This window comes from Ochotona princeps, chromosome 4 (assembly GCF_030435755.1).
Source record: "Ochotona princeps isolate mOchPri1 chromosome 4, mOchPri1.hap1, whole genome shotgun sequence".
NCBI classification, from domain to species: domain Eukaryota; kingdom Metazoa; phylum Chordata; class Mammalia; order Lagomorpha; family Ochotonidae; genus Ochotona; species Ochotona princeps.
In genome coordinates this window covers 464,560-477,425 of record NC_080835.1, presented here as the reverse complement: position 1 = coordinate 477,425, position 12,866 = coordinate 464,560, and the positions used below count along the sequence as shown (strand labels likewise).

The following is a 12,866-nucleotide window of genomic DNA, read 5'->3' as shown; positions in this document are numbered from 1 at the left end:
GCGCCCCGTGCACTGTTGCCCTGCCTAGGCCTGCAGCACGATCTCTTGAGCTGACCCTCCCTTGGGGGGCTGTCTGGCAGCTGCCCCCAGGGCTGGGCACTTCTGGGCCTTGCTTTCCTCACAGGACAGAATGAGACCTCAGAGGGTGACTTTTCCCTGGGACCAGGGATCAAGGTGACCCTGCACCACTGCCCCAGATGGCTTACCCTTCTGGGAAAGCCAGATTCCAGGGGACCGGGGGGGGTGGGTATGGCTGGCACCCACAACCCTCACCCCACCCCCAGGTACATCCAGACCCTGAAGGAACACAAGCCCCGGCTAATGTGGGACAGCCAGGCGGCAGAGCACTTTTTCCAGTACAAGAGGTGGGTGTGGCCAGGGAAGGACCTTCTGAGGGCAGGCAGCAGGGGCGGGACGAGGGGGGAGCTGGGACAGCAGGGGCGGGACGAGGGTGGAGCTGGGATTGCAGGGGCGGGATGAGGGGGGACAGCTGAGCTAGGGCAGCAGGAGCCACAGGTGCAATGATGGGTCCTGGTTCTCTTTCAGGAGCCGAGGTGGACGGCATGTCGTCTTCTACCCCACCCTACAGGTGAGCGCTGTGGTGCTGGGTGGGTGAGCAGGGGGTGGGTGCTGCGCTGGGGGCTGCGGCAGGCACCCACACCTCGGTCTGTGCCCACAGTCCCTGCAGGTGCGGCTGGAGCTGGCCCAGGAGCTGGGCGTCGGTGTGTCCATCTGGGAGCTGGGCCAAGGTCTGGACTACTTCTACGACCTGCTCTAGGGCAGGCCCATGGGGACGTGCACTCTCCCAAGCCATGGAACAATCGGTGCAAAATACAGGCGTGTGCTCTGTGCCGTGACGGGTGCTGGTGTGTGGCCACGCTGTCGGGAGGGGGCTGTGGCCCAACGTGGTGTCAGGCCCTGTCCAGGCACCCAACACCTGCTGGTGACAGCAGCAGCGCCAGCAAGGCCAGCAGAGCTGGGACCTGGCCCAGGCCCCTGTGGGTGGAGTCTCCCCCAGCCCTGTCTGGCAGAGGATCAACACGGTGACGTGAGATGACAGGGCAGGTGCCTGGAACAGCTGAGCTTCAATGACCCCCTTCAGCCCATCCTCCTCCTCACCTCCCGGTCATGTCTCTGGGCTCGGAGCCCGGAGGACACTGCCTGTGAGCCTAGGGGCTGTGCTGGATGGCAGCTGGGGTCCTACGCGCTGGGCCAATTCCCAGGCATCCGGGTTGCTGATTCTGGAGCTTGTTCTGGGAGGTGCCTGTCGGGCCAGCAGCCCCTGCCCAGCCTCCCTCACTGTTGTCATTGTGTGACCTGGGACTGACAGCAGAGTGGCGTTAGAGCTGGGAACCAAGCAGGACCAGCACTGGACCCGGACACAGACACGGGCCGGGAGCTGCTCACTTTATTCAGATGCACCTGGGCTGGTACCCACCGTGGAATGTGAATGAGGGGCCCCACCCAGAGCACCAGGATCGGCAGGGCCTCAAGCTGTCCGGTGCCCGTGTCCTGCTGTTCCGGCCCACTGTGCGCTGGAGAATACATGGAGATCAGAAGTGCTAGAAGCCCCTCCCGCAGCCAGCACGTGTCCGCCCAGTAGCTGCCCGACGGCTCCGGGCACTCGCTGCTGTCCCCCGCACCAAGTCCTGCAGCCGGAGGACTGCGGAGCGTGCCACGTCAGGTGTCTGGTCTGGGGTGTGGCCTCCCCGTGGGCGTGTGCTGGGCCCTGGGGTGTGGCCTCCAGTGGGCGTGTGCTCAGCCCTGGGGTGTGGCCTCCCATGGGTGTGTGCTCAGCCCTGGGGTGTGACCTCCCGTGGGCGTGTCCTTTGGCAGAGAAGGGCTGGTGTCTGTGTGCTATGCACAGTAGGTGTCCGCCTTTAGCACCTGGCAGTACATGGTCATGGCGAAGGTCAGGCCCAGAATCTGCAGGGAACAGAGCTTGCTGAGGGAAGCCCAGCCCCTCCACATCCTCCCTCTGCTGGCCCCCCAGGGCCTTGGTCACAGGCCTCCATCTCCAGATGGGTACCAGTGACCCCTCGGATCCATCCATGTGCCACAAGCACAGAGCAGACTGCTCCAAAAGGGTGGCATCCAGGGCTGGGGGCTGAGGGATTTCCAGGGGCAGCTCTGGGACCAGCCACCAGCATGCGGCAGGCCTGGGTCATCTGTCACCTCAGTGTCCCCCACCCGTGGACCTGGCGCCCTGCATACCTGCACCAGGGCCGTGCACAGCCCGAAGATGCCCACGGCCAGCAGGTTCTCCTGCAGCCAGACCTTCACAGTCTCGTAGCAGGGCTGCAGGCAGAGTAGGGGCCGCTCAGCGGACTGCTGGCCACCCTTCCCCGCCCCCAGGCCTTGCCCGCGCTCACCGCCTTCCACCAGGTGCCCGGGGCGTGTAGCCCACAGCTCTCGCTGAACTCGAGGCAACAGGAGTCAGGCACGCGCGTGGCGTTGTACACCTCAAACCAGTCGGTGTAGTTGGAGACACCACAGCAGCGGAACTGCGGGAGGGAGTGAGGGGCAAGGCTGTGCTGGGTGAGGCGGTCGGCCTCCCAGCACCCACCCGGCCTCCCTGCACCCACCCAGCCTCCCAGCGCCCCGCCAGGCCTCCCTGCACCCCACCCAGCCTCCCAGCGCCCCGCCAGGCCTCCCTGCACCCCGCCCAGCCTCCCAGCGCCGCGCCAGGCCTCCCTGCACCCGCTGTGCCTCACGTCTGTCTGGATGATGCTCCAGGCATTGGTGAGGCCCACGTTGCCCTGTGTGCCATACAGGTGCAGCCCTTTCTTCAGGTCTTGCTGGGCATACCTGTCGATCTGGGGAGAGGGGGGACGGCAGGGTGACCAGGGCCGCCTACCCCCAGCCTCGTCCTCCCTGATGTTCCCAAGGTGACCACAGGCCTGCACCCCTATCTGCCCAAGCACACTGCAACAGCATCTGAGTTCACCAAGCCCAGACAGGGTCTCAGACCAACTTTGGGAGGGAGAACCCAGCATGGGTGGCTGAGGCAGGAGAGCGTGGGCCCCAGGTGACCTCAGGACCACTGAGGCATGAGATGGACCCTGCAGTCAGCCCCTGGGGAGGCCCCTGGGAGCAGGGCTGGGGGGACAGGGCCAGGCAGGGAGGCCCCTGGGGGCAGGGGTGGGGGGGACAGGGCGGGGGGGGGGCAGGGAGGCCCCTGGGGCAGGGCCGGGCAGCTGTACCTGGTCTGTGTAGGCCAAGAAGAGCACAGCAATGGTAACCTCCAGCAGGAACACCAGCAATAGCATCACGAAGAACTGGGGGTCGGGGGCTCAGTGAGCTGCAGCCCCAGGAGGGCCCCCCAGGTCCCCTCTTCCCAGCCTCAAAGCAGGGAGCACCTCCACCCACCTGGCAGTGGGGGGCACAAGTTTATAGCCCCCCAACCCATCTGACTAGGACATGCGCAGGGCCCAGGCACAGCCTGTCCAGGGCTGGGAGAGCCCCTGATCTTGTGTCCTCTGTGTGGGGCAGTGACTGGGCCACGCTACCAGCCTCCAGGACAGCCAAGAGCAGCCAGCAGGTCCTCAGGTTAGACCCCCAAGCTGCAAAAGGCCCCCAGCCCAGCCTGGGCACTGCTGGCTCAGTCAATACGGGGCAGCAGCCTGGCCCCCACTCCGGCCCAGGCCCTGCTGGTTCAGTCAATATGGGGCAGCAGCCTGGCCCGGGCACTGCTGGTCAGTACGGGGCAGCAGCCTGGTCCCTGTGTCTCCAGCCTCCTCAGCCCTGTGTGTGGGCAGGCAGTGGACAGAAGGCAGGAGAGGTGGCCTGCACAGGCACATATATGTGGCGATATGCCTGCTCATGCGTATCCATGTCCCATCAGGGGAGACCCCGGTGAGATCACCCCAAGCTCAACCCCCTGGAGTCCCCGCCTGGCTCAGGGGCTCCATCAGCCTCACCCTCCAGCTGGTCTCCCAAGGCCAGTCATCAGGGTGCTGGGGAGACCTTGGGAACCACCCCGGCCCCCCACCCCACCAGGCCCAGCTCCCCCGGCTCCCACACCACTCACCGTGAGCAGCAGGCACTTGTTCTCCTTGATGGCTCCGATGCAGCCCACGAAGCCAATGGCCATGACAAAGGTGCCGGTGGCAATGAGCAGGTTGGCAGCCGACAGGGACGGGAAGGAGGAGGAGAGGGTGGCGAAGTTGCCCTGGGTGGCGGCCAGCCAGATGCCCACGCCGAGGACACCACAGCCTCCCAGCTAGGATTGGGCCAGAGAGGGGGTGAGGGGCCAGCCCAGAGTCCCGAGCCTCCTGCCATCCCACCGGTGTGCACCCCAGGTAGGCCCTGCACACCCTTGCTGTCCCAGAGGGCTTCTAGGTTGGCAGAGCCAGATGCCCTGCCTGGGCCGAATTCCGTCCCTGCTTGTCACAACAAAAATCTATCGAGATAAGACAGAGCAGAGGCAGGCTGGGGGGGCACCCCAAGGAGGGTTGGACCTGGGCCACTGACAGGATGCTCAGTGGCAAGTGCCAGGCTGTAGGGCAGGGCTGGGCAGGAACCCACTCCGTCACCCCAGGGCAGAACAGGCAGCTGCCAAGCTGGAGGGGCTGGCAGGCGAGGGAGGCTGAGAAGCCACCACCCTAAGACCCGGGGATGTGAGGCGCTGAGCAGGGACCACTGGCACTCAGACATGGGGGACATGTCTTGGCAGCATCTGTCCCCTTCCCGGGGGACCTTGGCCAAGGATGACCAGCACTGGTGGAAGCAGTGTCCACCGTGTTGACCATTTGCTGTCCTGCCCTGGACACAGGCCATGGAGCTGAGGGCTTGCTCGCAGCCTCACCCCTGCCTGGCCCCACAAATGTCGCCCAACGGCAGCCCCCAGGACTGGGGCCCAGGGACAGGTGCTCCTCGGCCATGCCTGCCTCAGGGGCCCCAGCCCTCAAGCCCCCTCCTGGACGCGTCACACAGAGGGGCACACCCGAGGGCAGCCCTCTCCTCTATGCTGAGCACCCAGCAGGGACAGAGGACTGGAGCGGCCAGGTACTGGCATAGGCTGCCTGCCCAACACACGCCCACTTGCTTGTCAGCAGGAATACGCCCCTTGGGGCGCCTAGAAGGAGGGGGGAGGCAGAAGGACCAAGGAAGCCAGGGTTGGAGGGTGCAGGGGAGGTGCCCCCCAGCCCCAGCCCTTCCCCTGCTGTGGCTACTGAGCCCAGACGGGGGACCATGACACCCAGCAGCCAGCAGACACTGCCACCAACGCAGGGGCACTTCACTGCCTCGCGTCACGTGCCACTTGGCCTCAGGGTCCTACAGGTTCCTGCCAACCAGCCACACGCCAACGCATGTGCACACGTGTGTGTGCTTACCAAGCCAACAGTGTTACCTGTAATTTTGAAAATGCTTCTATGCTGCAGCTTCTAAAACATTTTGGCAGGAAAATTACAGCCTTGGGGTGCAGGGGCAGGCAGGGTCTTAGAGGGATGTGGGACACATTCAGGGGGCCTGGGAACCCCTCAGCCCCCAGCAGACAGTTCCCTGCTGCCCTGGGCCCCACCCCAGTGCATGCTGAAGCCCCGTCTGCCCAGCCCCCTCGTACTCATCCAATCTCAGCCCAGCCTGGGATGCAGGATAAGCCAGTCCCCGCCCCACAGGCCCCTCAGCTCTGCCTTTCCTCGGCCGACCCCACAAGGCCTGGTGACTGACCATCCAGCATGCTCCCCTCCAGGCCTATGGGACAGGTGCCAGCTGGCCCAAGGCCCCTCCGGCCATACTGTCCAGCATGGCAGATGGCTGGGCAGCCGGCCACATGCCTGGGTCACCACGGGGGCCAAGGCCTTCTCCAGGAGGCTGACTGGGCCTGGCGGAAATGTTGCTGGCTCCAGCTAGTATGCTGGTCCCACTAAGTCTTTCTGCTAAGTGGGACCTCGGGGGTCTGCACACCCAGGATGATACCAAAGGTATTGCTCATTGTGCAAGGGGTGCCGTGGACAGCAGCCGGTCCCTGGGACCAGGCCAGCATCGGGCAGGGCTCCCCCTCCACTATCCCTGCCACCCACACTGGGCCACCAGTGCTGTGGACACCTACACCGCTGGCCTCACCCCCAAAGACCTGGGTGGTGCCGACCCCAACTCGGAGGAAGACACGCCAGCCAGCTGCACATCAGGCTGACAATGCTGTGGAGCCACCCTGAGGTTGCAGGGACCCCGGTGGGGGTGGGGACAGCACAGGGAAGCCCTGGGCTCATCCCAGGACCCCCCTGACTGCCCTCGGGGTGGGCAGCCCCTGAGCTCAGGGTGTGGGTGGTGGAGTGAGCCCTGCCCTCTCCATCCCCCCAGGACTTCAGCTTGCGTTACTGAGAAAGCCTTGTGGGCCAAGGCCCAGCTGTTGAGGCAGAGATCCCAGGGGGCTCATGGCCCCTCCCAGGCCTGCACTGGGTCCCCCACCAACAGGCCCTGTGCCCCCTGCCCCCAGGCTTGCCCGGTTCTCCCCCAAGAGGACAAGGCTCTCAGGACACCCTGTGGGCCCATCATGGGGATCAATGCCCAAACCCCACGTGCTAACCCTAACCCCAGAGCTGCTACTATCCCCATGCCTGTCCCCAGAGGACCCAAAATCCTGCTGGCAGCCTGCTGGGGCATCAGCCAGGGAAACCAGACCATGCCACACAGAGCAGCCCCTTCCACACCCCAGGCAGGACCGCCAGGCCCCAGGGGCCCAGCCTGGGGAGAGAGCTGGGGGTGTCCGTGGCAGAGCCAAGAAGGGAGAACGGGGGCTGAAGCAGAGCTGGGGGCATCTCCTGCACCCTAGGTGGACACTGTGCCACCCTCTGTACTCCATGGGTCCTGGCAGGGCTGGGCAAGGCCGGGGAGGGGGCTCTCAGCATGGGTCTCCGTGGGGCAACAAAGAGAGCTGGGTTTACAGTGCAGGAGGGGTGGGGGCCTGTTTCCTGGGTTTGAGGATGTGGTCTGGGAAGAGAAACCAGAAGCAGGGGGCTTTTGTTGGGGTCCTGGAGCCAACAGCTATTCCTGGAGACCCCATTAAGTGGGCTGCTCCCAGAGCACACAGACCCCCTCAAGGGGCCCCTTCTCCAGGCAGGCAGGTGGTCAGGTCACCAGGAGGGCAGAGTAGGGGAGCCTGCCCCTCCCCCAGCCTGCAGGGCACTCCCCCTATCCCAGCCCCTCAGTCACTCAGCACAGCCGGCCCTCCCAGCAACCCCCAGCCCAGGGCTGCGAGGGCGACATGACTGTGGCCATCACCGCCCAGCTCCCAGCTGGGTGGGGCACCAAGGACAGCCCCTTCACACCTGGCCCAGTCAGTCTCGGATCCCGTGGAGCTCCCACCTGGCCAAGTGTAAGATGCCCCGGGCTCACCTCCAACCCAGGCTCCTGCCCACCCCAGGCAGCCCTAGGGCTTCCCCCTCCCTGGGGACACGGCGTCCCATCACAGACACCACCACAAGCCCCCACGCTACGCTGGGGCGCGCACACACCCCTTCTCCTTCCACAGCGCCTCCGGGTCTTGGGGAAGCCCTCACCCGCCTGAGGGGCTAGGCAGCCCATAGGGGACCAAGGGCTGGCTGGGTGGAGTCCAGCAAGCAGGTGCCAGGGAGGGGAGGAGCTGCCGCCGCACGTGCCCAGGGCGCCCTGCACACTGCAGGGACTCCCAGCTTGGCAGTGGTGCAGTGCCCAGGCAGTCCTGTCCAGCACCCGTGCCCGCCGCGTCCTGCCGCAGCGCGAGAGGGCGCGGATGCTGGACACCAGGGACCCATGCCCACCCGGCGCGCCCTCCCCGCGGCCCCGCGCGCACTCACCCAGAAGAGCAGGTTGAAGGCGAACATGAGGTACTTGACGCCCTGCAGGCAGCCGCGCGCCATGCCGCAGCGCTTGAGCTCTAGGAGGAAGATAAAGGACAGGTCCAGGTAAAACACCACGTACTTGCTGCCCTTGGGCGACGCGTAGCGCGCCTGAGCCGCCTTGGGGCCGGGGCTCGCGTGCAGGCCGAAGAAGGCGCCGCCGCCGCCGCCGCCGCGCGCCGTGCCCGACCCCTTGCGCTCGGGCGACGGGCTGCGCCGGTACGCCGACTCGTCGGTGCTGGAGCGGCGCATGGCGCCGGCGGCCGGGGTCCCGGTGCGTTCAGCCGCGCACGGCCGCCGTCCCGCGGCGCCCCATCCCGCCCGCCCCGCAGCGGCGGCGGAGGCAGCGGGCGCGCGGCTGCTCGGCCCCGGCGGGCCCGGGACCCGGTCCGCGCCTCGCCAATCCGGGGCGACCCCGCCCCGCGCGGACCCCGCCCCGCTGGCCAATCACTCCGCCGCGCCCCCTCCCCGCAAACTCGGGCGCCAAACAAACCCCCAAATCACTCAGCGGCGCAGCCGGAGCCCTTGCGGGAGCTGGCAGTGAGGGTGCGGGCCGGACGCATGGCCAGGGGCGCCGGGTCAGCGAGGCTTTCAGACGCCCTCGGCGGGGCACGGGCTCCCAACGGGCTTCTAAGGCACCAGGCAGAGTCCACGCTGCTGCCAGCTCATTAGGACAAGGGGCTCCAAGGGGCTCCCTCTACCGCCGAGGGCCAGGCGCCGCTGCCCCTCGGACACGTGGACGCACGTGGGGCAGGGATCCCTGGTTACCCTGCAGCCCTAACCTGCAGCCCAGGGCACAGAGAGGGTATGGCCAGGCTGGTCATTGTGGAGGTCCACCCTAAGTCCAAAGAGAATAGGACACGTTCAAGATCCCGAGAGTCCGTGGCGGAGGCCAAGAGGGCTGGGGCCAGGGTGGCGCCATCCAGCTCTGAAGCCTGGGTCCCTCAGGAGTGCCAGGCGGTCAGTGTGGGGGCAGCGGGCCTGGGCAGCGGCCGCCTGGGCTCTCTGCTGCCCCCCACGGCTCTGTGGGAAGCTGCAGCCTCGGCCCGGGCACCGCCCCCCCCTCCGCCTGCCATCCCCCCCACCCCCCGTTCCAGGAAAGGGACACAGCAGTGGACGGACACCAGGAGCCCGCCCTGCAGAAGCCACTGCCCCAGCTCTCCCCAGGGAGTTAGTGGCAGCCGGGACCCCGAGACCCCTTCAGGACCACTGCCAAGCCAAGTCACGGGTGCCACTGTGGGCACGGGTGGGAGGGGGACCACAGGGGCCGAGGGAGCACACCCCTCCCACCACCCCTGCAACCCAGGCCACACAGACCGCGGCCACCTGGGCCCCTCCCCTCCCAGAACACCCTGCATGGGGCCCCCAGAGGGAGAGGCAGGGTAGAGGGCCACCCCAGAACCCCCGAGGCGGCAGAGGGAGAGTTAAGGGGAACCTCCCAGGATCCCTGGGTGTTCCCAAACCCCAGAGGATGCAGAGCCGCACCCCCAGGCCCAGTGCGGGCAGCTGCAGCCCCTTCCGCACAGGAGTCCCACCTGGGCTGGACCAGAAGTGGCGTCCAACCCAGGTTCCCGTGCCTGTGTGTAAGCCCGGGAGGCGGTTCGGCACTGTGCCCATCACAGGCACCCGCCTTGGCTCTCCCGGGGGGTCGGTGCTCGGCAGGGGCCTGTGGAGATGGCCGGGCAGGAGGGCCATTGCAAGACACAGAGAACAAACATGCTCACACAGGAATAGGGCACACGCGCTCACGGCCATGTCACACCCCAGGAGACCAGCGAGGTTGCCCACTTTCCCTGCCCTGTGCCGTGTGCTCAGAGGAACCTGGCACACAGCCCTGTGCCCTGGGGCTCATCTGCCTGCCCAGGGTGAATGGGGGACTCTTGTGCTGCCACCTCTCCCAGCCCAGCAGGCTTCACCGGATCCCAGCTTTGTCCCCCCAACACCCTGCCCTCCCAGACCAGGGCTTCCTGTGGCCTGTTGGGGGGCACTACAAACCCCAGCCAGGCCACCGCTCCAGAAGAGGGGGTGAGCCAGGGACGCCAGCTGGCCAGGCCACGGCTCACTGGAACAGGGACCCATGCACTGCAGGTCTGAGAGTGGCTGGCAGTGGCCACCAGCCCAGCGCCAGGCCGCCTCAGGAGGAAGGGGAGCCTGCCCTGGCTGAGGCCCCAGGCGACGCCACCAAGGCAAATGCTGGTGAACACAGGCCTTCAGGGGCAGCACACAGCGGCCTGGCAGACGGCTGGGCACCAGGCCACACACACACAGCCTAGGCAGGACAGCCTCCTCCCAGCCCACAGACCCCAGAGGGCCAGACCGGGCTGGGCTTACCTGGGGGTGCAGGGAGAGACCAGAGGTCCACGACAGGATTTGAGCGGACCGACCCCAAGTGCTGAGTCCAGCCCAGGGTCACACACCCCAGCCAACCTGGTGGCAGATTGCCCCTGGTGTGGGGGTGCAATCTCCCAGGCCCAAGCAGCTTGGGGACAGAGGGACATTCGCTAACAGCCACCTAGGCTGACCAGCTCTCAGCAGGTGGAGGCCCTGTGAGGCACTGTGTGGACTCCCAGGGGCACCCGACGCTGTGGGCCCGCCGAGATGCCTGCCTGTATTGGGGTACAGACGCGGAACCCTCAGGAGGGACTGCAGCCAACAGCATCAGCTCCATCAGCCAAGGACCGGCTGCACCCCAAAACTTGTCGTGGGGGGCAGAGGAGCCCCAGCCCCCACCAGTCCTTGCAGGGATGGGGGCCGGTTCCGGGATGGGGCGGCTCGCCCGCCCGCGCTCGGGGGCTGGCCTGTTTCCAAGGCAACGCCCGGGGTGGGCGCGGCTTGGCGGCCCGAGGTCTGTCACGAGTCTCCCAGGCCCGTGCCCTGGCGTGACCCCCTCCTCTGGTCAGGACTTGGGGAACGCCCCCAGCCCGCTCCCCACAGGCCGGGCCAGAGACGCCGGCGGGGCGGGCGCCTTGGGGGCTGCGCGCCGGGCCGAGGCCTGTCGTGGGCCGTGGGGAGCCCGGGCGCGAGCCTGCCCGCCGCCCCTCCGCCCCAGGTCCCCGCGCACTCGGAATCCCAGGAATGCGCACCCGGCCGAGCGGCTCACCGCGTCTCCCCCGCACGGCAGGGGCCGGCCAGGCCGGACCCTCCTCCGCGAAGCCCTCGTCCCCGCCTCCCCTCACCTCCACGGGCTCGCCTGCCTCAGCAGCTGCGCCTGGCTCTGACCCGGCCACGGCGGTGACTCACGGCCGCCGGCCTGCCCCCCTGGCCCGGGCAGGATGTGCGTCCACTCAGCCCGGGGGGAGGGGGCAGCGAAGGGAAGTGGCCTGGGCTCGTGGCTCTGCACGTGGCCGACGGGGCCGCGGCGCTGGACGGCCCCGCGTGGGTTGAGGGCCAGCGGCCGGCAGGGGCTGAGCCCGCACGACCACCCCAGTAAGGCGCTCCCCTAGTCCAGCACTCGAGGCCCAGCGGCCTCGGCACGGGCGGGGGGCGCACTGCTGGCACCCCGTGCGCCCCTCGCGCCCAGGGTCCAGGCTAGACTCTCAGTGCGCCTCGTCCACGCAGCCCTCCCTTACCCACCTCCAGGTCCCGGGTCTGGGTGACAGCGAGGACGCCACCGTCGGGGGCGCCAGGGACCCCAGTCCTGGGCGGGGGCTCCACCGTGGGGGTCCCTTCCACGGAGACCCCACTGCAGCGCCCCTCGCCCGGCCCCACTTGTTGCTGCCACCGGCCGAGGGGGCTGGGCCGGGAGGCCGCCGCCGGGTCAGGGCCGACCGGTGCCCGCGCAGTACCTGCGCCGTCCACTCCCGCCGCGCCGTCCACTCCAGCCGCGCGGCTGTCAGTCACACCGGCACGAGAAACGCGAACCGCCGCCGCCCGCTTTCGGCCCAGCTCCGCCGCCGTAGCGCGGCACGTACCACGCCGACAGGGCCAGGGGACGCCGCCCGGGCAGGACGCGGACGTGTGAGCGCGACTCGCCAATGGGCGCGGAGGACACCCCGCTCCAGTGGACGCGCCCGGGGCGGGGCCTGTGACGCGACGAGTCCGGGCCAAGAAGAGCGGAGAACCGGGCACCGGGAGAGCCGGGAGGACCGGGGGAGCCGGGAACCGAGGGCCGGGAGGACCGGGAGCCCAGCGCGCGCCGCCATGATCATCCCCGTGCGCTGCTTCACCTGCGGCAAGGTGGTCGGCAACAAGTGGGAAGCCTACCTGGGGCTGCTGCAGGCCGAGTACACCGAGGGGTGAGCGCCCCTGCCTGGGACCCCCGGGCCGGCCCGTGAGTGGAGAGCCCCGACCCGCCAACCGCCCCCCACGCCCCTTTGGAACACCCGCGTTCCCGGTCCGCTTCCTCGTCCTCTGCCGGACACACGTGTCTGGGTTTGTCCCCACTCCTCCCTCAGACTGACCCTGGGCTCGAGTGCAAGTGAATGCCCGAGGTCGCTGTGTGCCTGCTGGGTAGCATGTGGGCGCTCCGGGCTCCACCGAGCGGGTGCAGGAGGGGCTGGGGGCTCCGGGCTCCACCGAGCAGGTGCAGGAGGGGCTGGGGGCTCCGGGCTCCACGAGGGACCGGTGCCTGGGCAGCTGGCTGCGGTGGCCTGTTGCCTAACAGCGCTTGCTGCCCACTGCAGGGATGCCCTGGACGCCCTGGGCCTGAAGCGCTACTGCTGCCGCCGCATGCTGCTGTCCCACGTAGACTTGATCGAGAAACTGCTCAACTACGCGCCCCTGGAGAAGTGACCATCTTGGCCACGGCCATCTGCGTCCTACCTGGAGCTCTCCCCGAAGCGGGCAGGGGGCATTGGTCTTCTGATACTGCCAGTAAAATCCTTGCAAATGCCTCCACCTGCTCTGTGGGGCTCCCTGTGCCGTTCAGGGGGCCACCTCATCTTGGGGACCCCCTTTCCAGTCCTCACTGAGCCTGTGGCAGAAGGCAGACCTCCAGCACGCTGGCCTGCTCAGCTGGGCATGCGGACCGTGCTGGGGCAGTTCCCCCCTACCGAGGAGGCCCTGGGTCGCTGCTCCACTCAGAATTCAGAGAATCAGGTAGTT

At 67.9% G+C, this 12,866-nt stretch overlaps 3 protein-coding genes across 8 annotated transcripts in view; 2 read left to right on the top strand and 1 right to left on the bottom strand.

Moving 5' to 3' along the window:
• Positions 1-857, top strand: part of LOC101532829 (chitinase domain-containing protein 1) — a 28,335-nt gene extending 27,478 nt beyond the window's left edge. For both annotated transcript variants that reach the window (XM_058662642.1, XM_058662641.1), the window contains exons 11-13: positions 285-365; positions 547-589; positions 680-857. In XM_058662642.1, coding sequence (XP_058518625.1) covers positions 285-365; positions 547-589; positions 680-778 — 223 coding nt within the window. In that variant the 3' untranslated portion in view covers positions 779-857. The remainder of the gene's footprint in view (positions 1-284; positions 366-546; positions 590-679) is intronic.
• The window catches only part of LOC101532587 (tetraspanin-4), a 33,409-nt gene extending 21,541 nt beyond the window's left edge, over positions 1-11,868 (bottom strand). Inside the window, exons 1-8 of one of the 5 annotated variants that reach the window (XM_058662646.1) lie at positions 11,609-11,868; positions 7,782-7,861; positions 4,031-4,222; positions 3,204-3,278; positions 2,715-2,816; positions 2,373-2,504; positions 2,215-2,298; positions 1,792-1,926 (exon numbers count right to left, since the gene is read on the bottom strand). In XM_058662646.1, the coding sequence (XP_058518629.1) occupies positions 1,858-1,926; positions 2,215-2,298; positions 2,373-2,504; positions 2,715-2,816; positions 3,204-3,278; positions 4,031-4,222; positions 7,782-7,844 (717 nt within the window). In that variant the 5' untranslated portion in view covers positions 7,845-7,861; positions 11,609-11,868 and the 3' untranslated portion in view covers positions 1,792-1,857. Of the gene's footprint in view, positions 1-1,791; positions 1,927-2,214; positions 2,299-2,372; positions 2,505-2,714; positions 2,817-3,203; positions 3,279-4,030; positions 4,223-7,781; positions 8,190-10,154; positions 10,352-11,608 lie in introns of those variants that run through there. The other 4 variants (XM_058662644.1, XM_058662645.1, XM_058662643.1 and 1 more) reach the window with 4 other exon arrangements.
• LOC101522097 (RNA polymerase II, I and III subunit L) overlaps positions 1-12,659 on the top strand; it is a 38,394-nt gene extending 25,735 nt beyond the window's left edge. The window contains exons 2-3 of the mRNA XM_012930984.2: positions 11,925-12,058; positions 12,446-12,659. Coding sequence (XP_012786438.1) covers positions 11,964-12,058; positions 12,446-12,554 — 204 coding nt within the window. The 5' untranslated portion in view covers positions 11,925-11,963 and the 3' untranslated portion in view covers positions 12,555-12,659. The remainder of the gene's footprint in view (positions 1-11,924; positions 12,059-12,445) is intronic.
• Positions 12,660-12,866: the final 207 nt, after the last annotated feature.